This window comes from Punica granatum, chromosome 4 (assembly GCF_007655135.1).
Source record: "Punica granatum isolate Tunisia-2019 chromosome 4, ASM765513v2, whole genome shotgun sequence".
In the NCBI taxonomy this organism is placed as follows: Eukaryota; Viridiplantae; Streptophyta; class Magnoliopsida; order Myrtales; family Lythraceae; genus Punica; species Punica granatum.
Genome location: NC_045130.1, coordinates 31,500,158 through 31,519,307, shown reverse-complemented (window position 1 = coordinate 31,519,307; position 19,150 = coordinate 31,500,158). Strand labels below are relative to the sequence as shown.

Sequence of the window (19,150 nt, the reverse complement as noted above, 5' to 3'; positions counted from 1 at the left end):
TTTAGCTTGTTATTTCTTTGTTACTTATATGCCTCTATTGTAATAGAAAAAAAAACACACACACATTTAGGGGGCATTTGGTTAGAGTATTTTTAATTTGCATGGAATGTGAAGTTTGGAGGGAAAGTTTAACCATGAAATTTTTTCTTGTATTAAAAGTTGAAATGTGAGATTGTTGTGCTTGGTAAATTATATTGGATCACGGGGGATGTGGGTAATAATATAATATATGATTTATTTTTATAGAGATGATTGTGGGTCCCATGACTGTAATCTCCGTAGTAATCTAACAAAATTTCACCTGTTTTGAATGCAAAGTCTTTATCGACCACGACCGTAAAGTTCTAACTTGAGTAAATTATTACAATGGTTAATATTTACAACCTCTACCAACAAACGCCATAAAATACTATGTAAAGTTCAAACTTTGCATAGAAACAAATGCCCCCTTAATGTGTTATCGTTATCACTCCTCTTTCCTATATAGGACGTGGTCGGTGTAATCATTATAATTTTAAAATGATTGGACCATAAATTAAGTGTAACTTTAAATTATTTTTTTCGGTTATAATGGAGATGCATCTATCTAATACAATGAAATAAAAATCCTAATCATTAATAAAGGTCCGGCAGGAGTAGTCCCACTAAGTATCAAACCTGAAATCTTTTTGCTATTAGGCGAGGTTGTGCGCTGCCGCACGACATTCTCTTTTGATAAATTATATAATCCTCAATGGAGATAGCTAAACACATACTTATATCGCAATACATTATCTAAATTTTGAGTAACTTCGCATAAACTGCGGTATGCATGTGAATTGCGATCAAGAGAGAGACTTAATTAAAATATTGCCTACCTAAAAGAAATGAATTATATGTTTACTTCGATAATAGTTACTTTTTTACTCTAATAAAAATCATTATGATATAATCTATCTATTATTTATAGGTGTTTTAACTTAGGCTCCTCAATCCCGTGCGACGAGAAGCCTCCATTCATGCGATGTGAGTTTGTCTCGTAGGATATTCAAATAATTTCTCAACTCCTAGTTGAGCGTCTCTTCATTCACATTCTTTAATTTAATAACTGGAAGTAATTCCTAAAAGCATTTAAAGAAAGCAAGAGGTGAGCATAAGTTTATGGGTATTATAGTGGCAGAGACATGGTTAATTGTGTATATTATCTTGTGTTTAAAACTTGCCATTCAACTTTTCTTATTTATATTTTTCTTTTCTTTTTCATACTTTATTTTGGAAAAAAGATATTTTCGGTACTATAATTTTGGTCTTCAGTCAATTTTGCTCATATAAATTTCACAAAAAGCATAATCAATCCTATATGCTTGGTCCACTAGATGATTTTGATTCGTTCCGTGAAGGGGCATTACGGAACTGCTGATGCGGAATTGACGCCTTTAATTTTGCCCACATGGTAATTTGTTATTGGTTGCAAAATAAAATTATTTAAAAAGTAAAAGAAAAATGAGAAATTAAAATAAAATAAATTTATTAAATTAAAAGAAAAAATCTGCAAGGGGATGTGTGGTCATCGAGAGGGGGACCGGATTAGGGACTCCTCCTTCTGAGCCCCTTGCAAAGCGACACATATCATATGTCCAATATGTTATATGGATATTTAACTTTTAAGATTCAGATTGCAAATATGTAACTCATGTTATTACAAAATGTACTAATTATCATATCTTTTCAATATCAACAAGCAAAATATGTATTATTTAATATAACTATTCATATGGGAAGTTGTATTGGATTTAGCATTATACGGTATACTATTTCTCAATAAATTTCTATGAAAAATAAATAAAACAATCTATATAAATATATTACAAATAATTTTAAACTTTTCAATTTTTTAAAAAAAGAGTAACAATATAACAATAACGAATCTATATTCTCAATCAATATTACTTCTATTAATATATAATACTACATATAATTAAGCCATAAACAAAATAAGTCATAGAAACAAAAAGATTTTATTTATTTATTTATTTATCTATTTATGACAAATTAACGAAAAAACATCACAAGCACCCACGGAACGTGGTCTCAAATCTAGTTGAGGCCTAATTCTAATCTAACAAAACTCGTCTTGACTACCAATTATTTTACCTCCACTTATTTTCACGAATAAATCACGTGGGCATTTCAATTATTTAATGTACAGTACTAATGTTCCCATCCACCGATCTTTCAGATGTTAAATGAGGTCGCCCGTCCTCAATCGTTTGTTCCCTCCGATTTGAAAAGTTTTGATGTCTATCCACTCTTTCATATTCGGTCAAACGCACTGTACATCTAGCTGCTTAAAAAAGACGGAATGTCGACTTTTACGACAAATATTTAAGAATTTTTACATGTGGTCCATCTATATCTATATCTATATTGATGTGGAATTTAATCATAAGAAATACAAACATGTTCATTTCTAGTAGGGACTGAGGGTAAGCTCTGTTGAAAGGAGCATATATGCACTATATATGCAGCCGTTATTTTGCAAGCGCTGTCTGGACTTCATCCCTGGAAATCGGTATTCTGACTATATGAAAAATGATTTATTTCCTTTTATTGAATAACAAGAATGAGACTCGTCCTACCCGCAAATAAACATAATTTCAATTCGAAAAATTATGTGCCAGCGTTAAGTGCATTGTTTATAACTCTTTTTTTAATTTTATTTACATATTATATTATATTTTTAAAAGATTAATTAATTTTGGGATATTGGACTGTATATGATGAAATATAAAATTTTAAAATTATTTTAGTCACTAAAGCCACATGTGGAATTAGGAGCCACAGTGGTTCAAGCGCTCGACCAAGTTTAACAAATTGGGGATGCACACAGCCTAAGACAAAGCCTGCTCGGGTTGAGTTCGAGTAAGATTTTGTTGAATTTAAGTTCAGAAAATTTATTTTTAGTGTAACAAGTTATGGTAAGATTTATGCGTAATAGCCTTTTGGTGCAATTATCTTTTTTTTTTGGACGGTTAGATTGCACTCATTAGCAAATAATTGATCATTTAGTAATTTAAAAAGTGATTGCATGCACTGTACAATGATTACATCATTGAATTTTTCACTGATAAGTGCCAAAATTATTGGTGCCAGTGATAATATGGAATATAAGAAGTTTGCAATTTGATGTTCGGATAATGTGCCACTAACAACTAGAAACCTACTGTCAAGGCACTAGGGGAAATGTGTCACATTACTCAAACCTTCCCCAAGCCAATTGATCACTTAGTAATTTAAAAAGTGATTGCATGCACTGTACAATGATTACATCATTGAATTTTTCACTGATACGTGCCAAAATTATTGGTGCTAGTGATAATATGGAATATAAGAAGTTTGCAATTTGATGTTCGGATAATGTGACACCAACAACTAGAAACCTACTGCCAAGGCACTAAGGGAAATGTGTCACATTACTCAAACCTTCCCCAAGCCAAACATGGCCCCCTCGGGCACAATGGTCAGGCACACGTTTGGTGGGTTGGATAAAGAGTGGAATGAGATTCGCTAAAATATAATTACTAAGGTATTAATCCCAATTAAAAGGTAGATTTATGGCGAAATAGGATAATATGTTATGTAAGGAAAAAACAAAATAACCCTATATGGATTGAAGAGGGAGAAGGGCGGCCAGAGACCTCGTCAGAGCAGTGTGGCCGGGTATGGGCCATCACAGCCCCGATCGATCGACGATGCTAGTGGTCACTGAGATCACGGGCACATGCGAGCAGGGGCAAGACAGTCATACAATAACCCTAAAAGAACGTTATTACTCAAAATATGGACAATGAAAAGAAAGATGTGTAGTGAAACAACTAATTCTCACTCATTCCATATCAAAACCAAGCTCCTGGGATAACATCAAGAAATCAATGAATCACCCGGTTTCCATGGAATTTGGGTTAACAGCATGTGCCTATCGAACTCAACATTCCAATGAAGACCTCTAACAAGGGATCTTGGAGGTGAACCACTTCATCACGGCGATAGGAGCTCTTATAAGGCCCAGTGCAAACTCAACCAAGATAGTCACGCAGAAGCAACAGGGACAGATGCAGCTCAGCACCAACCTACATAGCCAAGCACATTCAAGCACTCAGAAAGGAAAACACAGTACCTTTGTCGTAGTTTCATCTAACTAAAGTCCGTAATGTCTTAAAAGATTATACACTTCTGCCCCTAAACTTCTCTTTCTTTTCAATGATTCCTTTTTCTCAGTTGAACCCATTTTTTTCCTTCCCTGGAATTGCTTTTGTATATATTTATATGAGGGACATTTTTCGGAAGTTCTATGGTCAATTAATCGAATCGCATCCTTAAGAATATTGGATCAACTTAACCAATCACTTAAAAGTCATTCACAGACCAAAAATTAATCGCACTTAAAGTGGTCATATGAGCTCTTTTTCTTCTTTGCTAGTGTTGTTAATGTCCCTATCACAATAATCTGCATAGATGGCTTCGCATGCACGAACAACTTCTTTGGAACCCAGAAGCAAAACTTGCGAAAATCTCGAGCTCTTGCCAAGGAATTGAATGATTAAAATAAATCTTACCCGACGATCCAAACTACGACTCCAATGATGGACAAGAGAATGGAGAGGAAGGCGAAGGGCAGGCCAAGCAGAAACCCCAGAGGCCTGCACTCGCAGTCATCATCACAGCAGCAACAACACATGGCTTCGTCTTCTTCTTCTTCTTCCTCCTCTCCTTTGCTTGTCTCTGTTTTCTGTCAGGTTTATTGGTCTTTGGGAGACTATCACCAATATTTGACGGAGAAATCAAAAAGAATCATTGGAAAGACAAAATTATATAATTAAAAAAGTCAAAGGTTTGCCTCTGCCGTCTCGTAGAAGACAAGGTTCTGATTATAGAAAGAAACGGATGAACAACCTATACCAAAACTCCACCTCATCAACCTTCCACATAGGCTGCCCCTGTCTCTCTGCTGTGTATAGCTTCTAGTCATGAGTTTCAATTTTTAAAGCCCCTTGCTTGTAGTCTTCTTCTTTGTGCTGGGAATCTAACAAAATTGATTGACCAATCATACTAGTCCCCGGGTACTTGCATGATTTGAAGTTTGACCCGTCTCCTTTGACTATGATCCTTGCGATGTACAATGAAACTAATCAAGAATGTGATAATGTGACTCGACACGACGACCTCCTTTGTGCCTCATGAGACGTTGTCGGCACCAACCCAGCTACAAGCAGTGTCTTTTGCTACACCCCTCACCTTCATTAATTCCCTAATCTCGCTCACGTTGTCCCATTTCCCGGCATCTGCCAAAGTATTGGAGAGCGCAACGTATGCCCCAGGCCGACTACTTGCATTCATCTTGAAGATCTCATTGGCTGCTACTCGTGCCATCTCAACCTCTCCGTGAAGCCTACACGAGCTAAGCAATGCAGCCCACACATCCGAATTGGGCCTCTCAGGAATTCTCATGATGAGATCCCACGCTTCATCTAAGCTGCCTGCCCTTCCCAGAAGATCAACCATGCAGGCGTAATGCTCCATCTGCGGTTTTAATGAGTATTCCCTTTCCATGTCCTTGAAAATCTCACGGCCTTTTTCAACTAACCCAGCATGTCCACATGCTGAGAGTGCTCCAAGGAATGTCACGTAATTGGGCTCCACCCGCCTCTCTCTCATCAGACAGAACAACTCAAGGGCTTTATAAGGTTCCCCATTTTTCCCGTACCCATCAATCATCGAAGTCCACGAGAAGACATTCCTCTCTGGCATACAATCAAAAATTCTCCAAGCATCCTGAACTCTGCCGCACTTTGAGTACATATCTACTAGTGCGCTCCCTAATTTGATGTCCGTGAATAGCTGCGTCTTCACAAGCTGACACTGAACCTGCTGAGCAACCTCATATGATGCCAAGGCCGAGCAAGCTCCAATCACACTCGCAAATGTAGAGGTATTGGGACGAAAGCCTGACCTCTGCATTCCAATGTAAACCTCAAGTGCTCGATTAGCGTATTCGCTACGTTTACTGTATCCCTCGATCATCGCATTGAAGACCACAATGTCCTTTTCAAACACTCTCTCAAATATCTCTTCCGCATCTTCAATGCAACCTCGGTTCATGTACCCTGTGATCATTGAAGTCGAGCAGACCACATTCTCCTTAGACATCATGTCAAACACGATTCTGGCATAATGGACTTTGCCACTCCTAACATACGAGTCAATAAGACCCGTATAGAGAACATCATCTGCTTCGACATCCAACTTCATAATCAGGCAATGCACAACCCCACATAAATTCCGAGGTAAGCATGTGTTATCGCCGCAAGTAGAGGCCTTCAGGATCATAGACAGAGTGAACCCATCAGGCCTCTCACCATCGCAGGCCAATCTGCGGACCAAGTCAAGGGACTTTTCGGCTAGCCCCTGTTTGAGGTAACCACCGATCAAGTAATTATAAGCGGAAAGAGTCCGCTGGGGCAATTCGTCGAACACTTGCTGGGCATATCTCAAGCAACTACTTTTCAACTGCAGAATGAGGAGTTTGATGGAGACATTAACGTTGGGCTGAAACCCGGTTTTTATAATATGGGCGTGAAGCTTTAGGCCATGGTGGGGGGCGTCCGAGTTGATATAGTGCTGAAGGGCTGACGGGAGAGCTGAGGGAATGGAACGGGAGAGGAATTCTTCCGGCGGCGGGGAAGAAGGCTGGGGCGGTGGAAATTGGTGGCTGTAGATCGGTCGGGAATGTGAGAGGCAGAGTCTGGTTAATGGCAGCCTAAGCATTTTGTCACGCTGCCATGGCAGAAAATTAAGACAAGGTCGTCCAGTTTGAGCTGGAAAGAGCAGTGAGAGAGCGGACTCAGGTGCAAGAAAGAAAGAAGACGACAGGGGAAAAAAAAAGAGAGTTTATTTTCATTTAGCTCCCTAAAGTTGTGCCTTCCACTCGTTTTACACCCTATGACCATATGAGTCCTCTTCTTTTTTCTTTTTTTTTTTGGGTAACTGAGTCCTGTTCTATATTAGAATATCCGACTTGAATCGTAGTCGCAATAAAAGAATCCTCGAGAGGGGCCGATGGGCTCTGGCACCGACGAGGTCGCCCCTTCTCCCTCTTCATGGATTGGCCGCCGCGTTTTCTTTTTTATTTCACTCCTCTTCTTTTATTCTCAAAAGTTAACTTCTCAAGTTTTAAAATATAACTTTAATCGATCTATTTATTTTTTAATTATGAAAAATTTCATTATAATTTTTTAAACAATAATTGAAGGGCATTTAAGCAATTCAAAGACGTTCTAGTAAAATATCTTGAAATGCCCCCAAACACGAGTTAAGGATAAAAGAGGATCTATAAGATTTAAGATCCTGCCTAATGCCACTTTGCAATCCTATGCTGAATTGGCTACCATAGGAAAATGGTCTGGATCCATCAATGCAAAGCCACTACGATACCGGCATACCGCCGCCAACCTACTGAGCTAGACGAGTAAGGGGACTTCCCTACTTGTAAACCTGCACTCAAGGAGCCTGTTGAATCCGGAAGTTTGGTGTAAATAGGCCTCCAACATCTATGTAGGAGTTTAGAAACCTCAACATGCTCCAACTAGATCACCGATACGGTTAGTATCTACTGACACACTCACTGTTCAAAGTTTTCATGCCGGTTCGGTCCAATGGAATATCCTAATGCCGTTTGGGAAGAGTCTTTAGCTGCTCTTCCGAGTACATACAATTTTATTTCTATGCCAACTGCAAGTAACAATTACATCAGGTTGAAGAATAAGATATGAACATTATATATCGGCTTATTTGGTTTTAGAATAAAAATTTAAATCCAAGGATTTGTTTACTTTTCTGATGTGAGATCATAGCTAGCAAAGGTGCAGAGAGTCGTGTTGTCGCTTAATTAATAAGCTGGCATAAAGTCAAGGCCCAACTCTAATATTATCTTAAAATTTTCATTAGGCTCATATAAAGTGATTGGTCTAATGTCCAATTCAAACACTTTAATAAAGTACTGAGCTCAATCATCTTTTGAATAAAAAAATGTGCTCTTACTTTTCTGATGTGGATTATAAGATCCTTGACAAGAACTATAGCATCTTCCTTTATATCAGTGAACAAAAATTTCATTTCCTCAGGGGAAAGACGAGGTGCCCAGGTGTTGACTGAAACGACTTCCCGCTCCTCGAGTATCAACTTAACTCTGTTCACGATATACTTCTAATGAGTTTTAACTCTTTATGCTGCATGTAAAATTAACCTAATAAACACACCATTTATGAAGTACAACACATTTGGTAGTTAAGATCTTTACCATTATATTTAAGTGTGTACTTTGGTATTCGAAAGTCGAACAAACCTCGACTAATCCGATCCAATTCAAGCCGAGTCAATTCACTAAGAGATAAAATAAAGCTATTCCAACATGAATTTTTTCTATTCACAAGACTTGAGCCCGAGATCTTACCGAATAATAATTATCGAACCGCTTGAGTCAACTCACTTCACTGTAATCTCTACTTTTCAAAGACAACACTTCTTTTTCTTCTACTCTTGAATCATGCCAATTTTTCCTTTTGCCTAAGTGGCGCATTTACATGAAATAAAGAAAGAATGACTTCAAAAGGCCAATAATAGGTTAATCCATGTCCTATATGCAAGAGGTTGACCTCTCAGTTGGGCCTAGCAAGCTAGTGTTATAGCTGGTTGCCAAAAGCCTTGGATAGTGGCAATGTTTTGTACGAAGTGCGATTTATCTCCGAGAGAAGAAAAGTGCAATTATCTTTCTTTTTTCTATTGGCCACTGATCCCAAAAGTAGGTTTTGATAAGTTAAACTTAAATTTTCTAGTTTTTAAAGAAGGGACTTGAATTTAGTACATTGATATAGTAATTATAATAACAAAAAAGGTAAGCAATCCATAATTTCACTCTCACATTCTCACTTTACTAGTAATTTAGATTATCATTAAGGGGTGAGATTTCATATTCTCACCTTAATGGGAACGTATATTACTAATAATTTAATTACCAGGAATTCACCAAACGCCATGAATTCCATACTATGTGTTGCTATTTATCCATTGCTAACTAAGCTATTAAAGAACTCGTTACTATACTTTATTATCCGTGCATATGCTGGATTCAACTAATGTACAATACCTTTGCCTCGAAGAGCCACTAATTTCAAGCATTACATATTAAAAATTGGTCAGCATAATTTGGTCCTTAATTTATTAAAAAAAATAATTTTTCCTGCTAGTAATACAAATATTCTACGGTCCTGGATAAGTGCATACATGTATATAGAGTACATAACCTGTAAATTACATCACGTACTTTTTTAGTTTTTTAGATATAGCACGTACTTAAATTCTCTATAAGATCACTGTATTTCATGTTTGCTCCAAATCTAAACGTACCGTTAGTCTCCGTCAATTTTTTGGTTAAAAACTGACGTCACGCTGCCATGTCATTGATAAATTTTTTTAAAAAAACAATCAGTAACAATAAAAATAAAATAAAAAATCAACATCCAACCCCAACAATGGCTGGAAATGAGTGCTCTTAAATGAGGTCGCTAGTGAGTTCAGAAGCTGTCATCAACTCTTCATCTCTTGGAGTGGTAGCTACCAAGGAGTATGCCGCCCTCGAGATTAATAATCTCAAGCCAGGATATCAATCTCAGCAAAATGTTGAGGGTGGTGGCCCTAAAGAGCAGTTAACGCTTCTTGAAATGAGGTTGCTGGTATGCTGTGGGTTGGTCGACAACCTCATCAAAGGGTGTGGATATTTTATTTTATAGACTTCTTTTTTTTGAATTTTTAATATTTGTGTTTTTATTAAATTTTTACAAAAAAAATTAATTACGTAGTAATGTGCCGTCAACACTTAACGAGATAGTCGATGAGAACTGATGGCACGTATATTTGGAGTAAACATTACAATTTTAAAGAAAAACTTGAAAGTGCTTCCTAAATCTGAAAATTACACAGAAAAATACATAATTTACATGTCATTTATTCCTTTTTATATATCTCCAAGCACGATTAAGATAGTTGAGTTCTTTTCTTATGGTATTATTCTGTCAAGAAATATATTTGATCCCAAAAGCACACGATCGTCCTAACTGGACATACATAAACTTGAGACAATCTCTGGCTCTAGCCAAACTTCATGAAATTCAAATGCCGAATATGCATAATAAACTTTAACTAGAATACGGATAACTCAGATTTCCTTCTCTCAGCATATAATGCTAGTTGATATCTAACTATATATCCTCGAAAAAACTAGCATATAATCGAGACGATAATCCCACGGTTTTATGTGTGGTGTCTCGGATCAGGACCGCCTGGACTCTGTCTCATTGACTCGTACCCATTAGGCTTCACTTCTTTGTTGTCGTTGCTCAAAGCTTCGACTTCGACCAATGCTCTAATCAGGGACTTGTTCAACATCTTTCCTTCTATATAGTGATCGAGAACTCGAGTCTCGAAGCTCGGGAGTAGAACTAGAATCAGGATAGGGAGGAGACTATATCTAAAGATGGCCATTGCAATATGTTTGTCCGAAAAGTAAATTGATGTTATAGGTTGATGATGAGTTGATGGAAGATTCAAGTTCAGGACATAGCCAATTTATAGGGCATGAAGCCGATGCATTATTCATTTGTTAAATTGTTAATTATCCAAAGTGGTTGAAAAGTGAAGAAATCAATTGCAATTTTTTTCTATTTTGTGAACAATTAATTAGTCTAAGTTAAAGCGCACAATCTGATTTTTGTTCGTTTGTCCTCCCGCCCTTTTTATTTATATAAGTAGAATTTGTACGTACCTGACAAAAGAATTACCGACCAATTAGTTAAGTCTGAGAATGTGGCTCCGAAAAGTTTGCTCGTGCCTTACAAACAAAGATTGACTTATATGTAGAATGGGATATGATACAGTATCACCACTTTTAATTTAAAATTAAGAAGCTATGGATTAAGTAACGTGCGTTGGTTCAGGCGGTTCGGTATTTATTTCCCTTAAGTAAAGTTTTAAGTTCGATTCTTGTAAATGGAAAAAATTACATACTGTGAGAGATTTAACCCTTAATAAGTCAATCATGCTCGACTGAATTAGTTCGAACCCAATGGATATTTGGATACTAGGGTGGGCGCGGAAAAAAAAATTATGAATTTGACAAGCGAAACTATCATGCTCCCCTATTTTTAATTTCCTTCCCCCATCCACTCTTGTAAGCAAATGTGTCTCATTTGTAATCGAGAGGGGAAAAAAAAACCTTAAGCGATGAGACATTTTGTCTTTTACTTTTTATTTTTTGCGTTCTTAACATTCCAAATCTTACTACAAACATAAAATGAGGTTATCTAAACTGTGTTAGGTTGGATATCCATGAGGTAGAAAATTCATATTGGGAAAACTTTACCCCCTAGAGAAAAAATCCGACTCGATTAGATTAGTCGGAGTCCAATTAGGTTTTCGAATATCAGTGTTCACATCGAAAAAAATTTGATATGGGAGATAATAATAGGGTTTTGGTAATATCATAATAATACGAGACACTTTTTTTTCTAATCATCCCAAGCGTGTCCAAAGCAGACGATACACCATGGATAGAGTCTTCATGTCATGATCTTGGATTCCTTCCCCTATCATTGGTGCCACTTGTGAGAATGAAGCCATGTACTCATTGTTTGAGAAGTGAGTCATAAAGTAGAATCGGAATTTGTTGTCAGAGTCACGAAGATCACTTTTCTAGGTGATTATTGCCTCCACTACGAAGAGATTGTCGCGGGAACTTCAATTGCAATATCTCACATCTAGGATACAACACGACCACTGAGATCTTCGTGTGACAAGAATATCAGTCAATCTCTCCTTGAGACTTCTTGAAGATATTACCGGGGAAGAGAAACAGAAAGAAAGAGAGGAGAAAAGGAGGTTGATGATTGGCAATTGATGCCTCAACCCCTCTTACGTTTGTTTATACAAGAAGTATTCGTGCTCTTTCAAATGATTTATATCATTCCAAACATAGTCACAACTTTTCAAATAATAACTGTTGCAGTGTTGCAACATCCAAAAGTCGAAGTTACAACTCCAAGCATTCTGACTTTCACACTATGTTTTGCGGTTGGACGAATTGAAACTGGAGTTGCAACTCCGAGTATTCTGACTTTGGGCAGTAAGCTTGGTGTTGCAATCATAGTTGTCAAAATCGCGATTCGAATCGTAGTAAGGGGGTCACCGATTCCGATTGCAGGGGGTGAGTCGGTATTTGTAGAATCGGGCCAGAATCGCGAGCTAGACCGGAGAATCGCAGAATAAGGCCGATTCTGCGATTCTACGGTTAGGCCCAAGTCAGCCCAAGCGCAGGCCCAGAAGGGGCCGAAGCCCAGGCCCATAGCCTTCCCCCCCTTCCCCCTTCTCCCGCCCGCCCTTTCTTCCTTCTCTACTGTGGTTTAACCCTAACTTCTCGAGATTTCCAGTCGAAATCTTCCATAGTTCCATCCACCTTCGATTAACGGTGCAACTAGTTCTTCTTCCGACTAGCTAGCTCGTCCGAGCTGCCATCCATCTTCTCCAGGTTACATAGCGGCGGATACGTTCTCGGGTCGCGCAGCTACTCCGAGCTTCGATCGGGGGCAAGGCAGGACCGGCAGGTACAATCTTCGATTTTGAGTCGATTATGGTCCCAATCCCTTCTTCCCCAGTGTTACAATGTATATTCGATTTCTTTTTCAAGATCTGATTCTTACTGATTATGTTCATCCTCATGATCATACCGTCTTCAACTTTAGCCTTTCGTCTCATGGCCAAGAAATGCTTGGAGGTCATGAGCCCCAGCTGCGTCCCAATTATTCTCTTCCTAAGCCTTTCGTCTCTGGACAAACAACTAATGATAGCAATAAGGCCCCTGAAGATGCTGATGTTGATGAAGAAAACAAGAAGAAGAAGACACGTCACAGAGAGATTGAGCGGCATAGAAGGAAAGAAATGAATACCCTTTATGCTTCGCTTCGATCTTTGCTGCCTGCCCAGATCCTTAAGGTAAAAAGATGGGAAACTCACACTAACAGATTTTCCAGTGAAAACTTGCTGAATTGTTGTCTCTAAATTAAAGAAATGATTAATTCAATTGTTACTACTTGTGTGCAAATTTGTGGTTATCATCTATCGTTGGTTAATTGCTTCCAAGAATTATGATCTCGAGATAATCATCTGATCCTTTTATGTGCATGAGGTGCAGGTTTGAGATTGGAGCTAATATAAACATTTAACTGGAATGACATAAGCTTGAAATTGAATTAGGGTTTGCTTTCTGACTAAACTTTAGGTAACTGTATTTAGGGAAAGAGGGCAGTATCAGATCAGCTGAATGTGGCCCTGGGTTACATAAATCAGATCCAAAGGAACATCAAAAAACTCGAAACTGAGAGAGCTAGATTGAAAAAGAAAGGTCTTGATAAAATGTGGTATTTCCTCTAGCCAGCTTCCGCTGTAATTGATCAAATGTCTTATTTCCTCCAGTTCCATTCCGCTGCCTATTAATGGCTTCTTGGTTAATTTACAGACTCTTGTAATCTGTTTCTGTTTCTTTCCGAGTCTTGGACAGATGTGAGTTGGCTTTGCCTCAGTTATAAAGCATGTGTATTGAGCAGCTCACTCTCTGGCCGATCTCTTCAAGGCAAGTCAGTGTTAGATTCCATGTAGTTGTCTGTGTTGTCTTGCATTCTGCCCAGTGCCCTATAGAGTAAGCTTATATCTCGAATGGTCACATTACAAGGAAAGGAACTTGAATCAGTTGCATTTACCTTAACTGGTTTGCATTTCAAGTGAATTCGAGAGAACCCTTTTGTGGAACAAGCTGTAGAGTATGCTGTTGCAGCTGCCAATGCAAATCTCCACAAGAACAATATTTTGTGTTTGTAACGGTATGTTGTTGAGTTATGATTTGAACCTTGAATTTCGATAATTTGTAAGGATATTTTGTGTTTTATGACTTATTGTTGATTTTTTGGTTTGTGGTCTTTATTTGAATGAACAATGATTGATTTTTTTTTGCTCTGGAAAGTATGCTACATATATAAATATATGTTTTTTTTAATTACAGGTAGAATCTTACGATTTACGATTCGAATCGCGATTCACGATTCTACGACCCTCGACCGATTCTAGGTAGAATCGCGATTCTGACAACCTTGGTTGCAATGCCCAAAACCTGTCGTTCCAACTCCGAGCATTCTGACTTTCATTTGCAAATTCCAAATTACTCATTCCTCTCACAAGTCACAATGTACATTCACAATTATACAACACTCACTTCCCAAGACTCTCATCTCTTGGAAGCTATGACAGGCAATTTGGGATGTTACATAATCCTGAAATGTTACGGAATTCAGTACAAGCTTATCTGAATTCAGCCCAAAACCATACGCTTCGAAATGTTGGGATAATTTCTCTCCTATATGAAAAAAATAAGGTAATGGCGGGTGTTGGAGATAATCCCACATGGAAAAATTGAGCGGAAATCCATAGGTTTATAAGAGATAATGGTCTAACAATTTATTGGCTTAAGCTTTTAAGTTGCAGATGAACCCGAGTTCGAAGTAAGCCTGTGGATTTTTTCCAACAAGTGGTATCAAAGCCCAAGGTAACGATCTTAGGGGAGTGCACACCCTATACGTGGAAACCCATACCACACCAGTTCCAAGTGTGGAATTCGTGACTAGTGAAGGTCCTAACAATTGGTATCCGAGTTCGGAAGTGGAAGCCTGACTCGAAGTTAGTTTTGTTTAGTGTGTTGCTTGCCGTCGTATCACGGGGATTATGACGAAGTCCTCCACATAATCGAGAAATGGGGAGAATTGTTGGGACGGTTTCTCTCCTATATGAAGAATGGTGATTGTGGGTATTGGAGGTAATCTCGCATGAAAAAGTTGAGAGGAAATCCATAGGCTTATAAGAGATAATGGTCTAGCAATTTATTAGCTTAAACTTTTAAGTTGTAGATGAATCCGAGCCCGAAATAAGCCTGTCAATTTTTCGACAGAAAAAGACTATAAAGATGATTGACAAAAAGGTGAGAAAAGAATCAGTACAAATCAAACTTCCATTAAAGATAACCTAACAATATTTGGCAGAGAATGTTACAAAACTAGAATCTCGATTGTGCATAAGCTTTATAATTCCCATATCTACTTTGCACTAATTAAGTTATCTTTTTTTCTGCTTTGTCGCATAGAATAGCAATTAGCAAATGGGAGGGGAGTAGGATCGGAGCTTTTCTACACTTTCTCGTTTTAAAATCATCAAGGATCTTACCTAATATATAGTTACATGTCAAGAGAAAACCAATAAAAATGTTACCAATAAAAAACAATTATGACAATCACACAGTGATTAACACTCGTTTCTTGATTCCTCGCAATCTAATTGATGCTTCTTTTCATCACGTGACAAAGTAAAATCACCAAAATATTTCTCTATTCTCCTCTTATTGGCCGTGAAGGAGTCATACATTATATTATCTGATTTGGCTTCTTTTCTCTTCATGCCACTACGGACTACGGAAGGCGTCCGTACGCCTCTACTGTAAAGAACAACCTTCCAAGTTCGGTTCTCTGTCTGTTTTTGCGTTTAATTAAATCTCGTTTGCTTTTGTACAATTCCCGCCTTTTATCGTTGGCATTGTGTTCTCGTTCGGATTCCTCCCCACCATGAGAGCCGTTCTTACATAGGACTCGTCCCATTACCGCTTTACGCGATTTGACGACTGATGATTGGTATCGAATGGAGGCTGCAATATTGGGGTTCCAATTAAAATACCATTTGGTCACATAGCATGATATCTGTGTTTTCATAGCGTTGATTAGCTCACTTGAAAAGAAAGATATACAAAGATTGCTTTCCATAAAGTCGATTGCTCTCCTGCAATTTCACATGATTGCTCCTGTTTCTCGGATATGAACCAGCAGCTTAGACTACCTAGGACTCGCATCTTCTCGGCAAAGTGAGGCACGCATATATCCGTGGCAATCACCCAAACTCTCATCATGCTCAATGGATACCACAAGAAAATGAAGGTATACGGTGTTCATAGACGATAAAAACGAAATGCATCTTTCCTATAATTTCTGAAATGCGCTTTCCGATATGTTTCTTATGTTCTGAATACCGTTTTCATCTGACCACCGCTGGCTAGCATGCGAGCTCCAACTTCCCGATAAACGTTAATGTCAGGATCATATTTGAGAAGCAGAAATGGAATTGAATGGCTCGAGCATTCCGTGCCTAATCCCATGTGGTGTTGTTTACTTTGCAATTCCGGCAATGGGATGTCTTTCCTTCAATTTTGACCTTTTACAAGCCTGAGGATCCACGCATTCATCGGAGTTACAGCCAATGCACACATACTGATGAACAGCAAGAACAGCAAAAGACGAAATGAATTTGTTTATTTTAAATAAATGCCAAAGTATGACTGAAATTACACTTTGCCAAGGTCTCAATCACCATACTAACAAGAATTCATCCAGGTTTCGACATCACAATTTTCCTAGTTCACTTCTTCTGTACATCAATCCACCCCCACTTAACAGCAAAAAATGGATAGGAGATAACAGAAGACACCAACATCGTCTCAGAATATACCCACCGTTGAAGACAGGCATCTTTAAAGGGTAAAGAAAGACGCCACTCATTTTCTATGAGGCCAATTCCTGCATGAAAAGATAAGAGAGTTAGAAGTTCACGAATTTTCAAACCTGCAAGTTCTTAAGTCAATTTAAAAGAGAACACATCTAACCTCAAAATCATGAAGATCAATTCCCTCGCCATATCGTCCCACAAAGAATTATCCTTGGCAAAGGTATTACTGATGCTTATTCCCTTTACAATTCAGAAACTGAGAAGGCAACTTTAACGAGGGCACCTAACAGAAACATTTTTTCACAATAGACTCTAGGACTTGTTTATGATAACATCTACACATCTTCGTCAATCAAATTATAGCCCCCGCCCTTTTTCTACTGTAAGGTCATGACGAACGCTCTGGAGTACAAAAATTTCTAAGGCATTGTAGTGTCTTTTGCAACAATTCTAGGATACTTAAATTTCGGGATCTGCTCAGGAAAAGCTGGGGGTCTCTCAAACACAATCATTGCAGCCTTGATCAAGATCCATGCTGTGAGGCCCCAAATCAAGTACTTCTCACCCTCAACCTCGTAATTAAAGAAATGTAACATATACTTATCTCCCATCCACTCTCTCCCTTCAGACCTCTGGTTTTCATCCTGCAGACGTTTTAAGAAAGAACCAGAAATGTCACTCACTCTGAAACCTTTGAATCACTTCATCGATTGTAGTAACATTAAGGAGAACAAATTAAAGTAATACCTTGAGAAACATCTCCAAGGGGGCATCAAACACTTTATCGACTTCTGAAGGATTTGGAGAAGGATTGAATGCTTTCTTATTGGTGAGGATGCCTATCACAGGCACTACTCTCAATAGGTACTGCATGCAAATTCAACCCGTTACCAAGCTATGTAATTGATCATGACAGCATATGTGGATCATAGTCTTGCAACTGAACGAAATATTAAGTCGCTAGAATATTCGAATCGGCGTGGAACAGTTAAATAATGACAATTCATTTATAAATTTATGCCTTGTCTAGTTGAACCTGTAAGATTCACACAATCTGCTCAGCAAATAAGCTCGGTCCATTAATCAACACCATTTCTCTAAGCTCGTAAGTTGATACCAATCATGCAAACAGTTCTACATTTATACCCCTTGACAGCCAAGCTCACACAAAATCCATGATAAGCATGATTCTTATTCGTACCTTGGACAAGAACGGCTCCATCACAGTCACGACATTCACAAGGGACGGATCCAACCCAATTTCCTCCTTTGCTTCCCTCGTAGCTGTCTCCGCATCATCTTTATCATTGGGATCCGATTTCCCACCAGGCAATGAAACTTCCCCTGCAACCCAATCACATCCCATTCATCCACAGGATCAACTAATACCAGTCGTTCAACCATCAAGAAATTGCAATGCCATAATTCCCAGGAAAAGCATTTTCAAATTTCATGAAGCTGCGATAACAAGGAAGCACTCTCCATTGTATTCTCCAAGCTAAGTTTTCAATTAGAGAAGCATCCATTTCCAACGTCGACGAAACCGGTGCTCCCAATTATTCAATCGAGACCAAAAAGTTCAGCCTTTTGAGGAATCCGAAGAGCAATATTCCATCAATTATCAAACTAATGATCCAATTGGTTCAATGGCCGCCGAATTTCAAATTCAACTCTCCCTTGAAACCCTAAAAATCCCTAAAACTAACCGGAGTGAGTGGACAATCTCGAGGACCTCTTCGTAAGGATGACCCGCAAATCCCCGGCGTCCCCTTCGAAGAGACAGATCAGCACGGCCGCCCTCTTGGGCCGGAACCTCTCCGGGTCCCTGGCGATCGCCGTCTGCGACTCCGGGATCCCCACCTGGGACACGACCTTCCCGGCGGCCTCCTCGATCCGCTGCTCCTCGGAGTCGTCGTCGAGCGAGGGCGGTGGCCTGTAGAGGCGGAGCTGCTGGGCCAGGGCGAGGAGCCTCTGACAGGAGGGCTGCGCCGGCGAGTCCATTAGAGAAGCGGAAAGGACCGGTGGGAGTGAAAGCGAAGGCGAGAGGCTGATTCGTCTGAGAACTGATGCGATCATTAGTAGTTCGCCCTTGCTTTTGTTTGTTGAGTTAGGTAAGATCTCTACTTGTCGGAATAAATTGGGATATATGACTTATTATGGCAAGTCGGGAGATTGGTAACGGAAACAGCCCACCCTTTAGGAAAATTCCCGTGCTCGGTCCGGCTCGGGTTCAAGTTCCGTGTTCGGTTTCGGTCCCCATACCAACATGTCCAAATGATTCTGGTATTTAGAGATACTTATCCGACTAGGAGCACGGTCTACTTGGAAGTTCGAGCTGAATTATGTCTTGCAACCGATTGGGTCAAGGTGCAATCAGTTTTCATTGCAATAAGTAGCCCTTTTACCGTAATAAAGTCACAAAGAAGTACTCTTCCGTCGACACTGCATGATGTTCCATGAACTGGTAACTGAT

The 19,150-nt window shown here is 38.9% G+C and overlaps 3 protein-coding genes across 3 annotated transcripts; all 3 read right to left on the bottom strand.

Annotated features, from left to right (window-relative positions):
* Positions 1-3,789: 3,789 nt before the first annotated feature.
* LOC116205903 (signaling peptide TAXIMIN 1-like) lies at positions 3,790-4,963 on the bottom strand. The gene is made up of 2 exons (XM_031538597.1): positions 4,596-4,963; positions 3,790-4,109 (listed from the first exon to the last, which is right to left on the bottom strand). The coding sequence occupies exons 1-2, from the start codon at positions 4,715-4,717 to the stop codon at positions 3,986-3,988; spliced, it is 246 nt and encodes an 81-aa protein (XP_031394457.1). The 5' UTR covers positions 4,718-4,963; the 3' UTR covers positions 3,790-3,985.
* On the bottom strand, positions 4,834-7,072 carry LOC116205902 (pentatricopeptide repeat-containing protein At1g28690, mitochondrial). The gene has a single exon (XM_031538596.1). The coding sequence runs from the start codon at positions 6,802-6,804 to the stop codon at positions 5,215-5,217; it is 1,590 nt and encodes a 529-aa protein (XP_031394456.1). The 5' UTR covers positions 6,805-7,072; the 3' UTR covers positions 4,834-5,214.
* A 9,392-nt stretch (positions 7,073-16,464) lies between these two features.
* Positions 16,465-18,913, bottom strand: LOC116205006 (nudix hydrolase 15, mitochondrial-like). Its single transcript, XM_031537422.1, has 5 exons — positions 18,384-18,913; positions 17,879-18,021; positions 17,425-17,544; positions 16,835-17,321; positions 16,465-16,748 (listed from the first exon to the last, which is right to left on the bottom strand). Exons 1-4 carry the CDS (start codon positions 18,751-18,753, stop codon positions 17,097-17,099), a joined length of 858 nt encoding a protein of 285 aa, XP_031393282.1. The 5' UTR covers positions 18,754-18,913; the 3' UTR covers positions 16,465-16,748; positions 16,835-17,096.
* Positions 18,914-19,150: the final 237 nt, after the last annotated feature.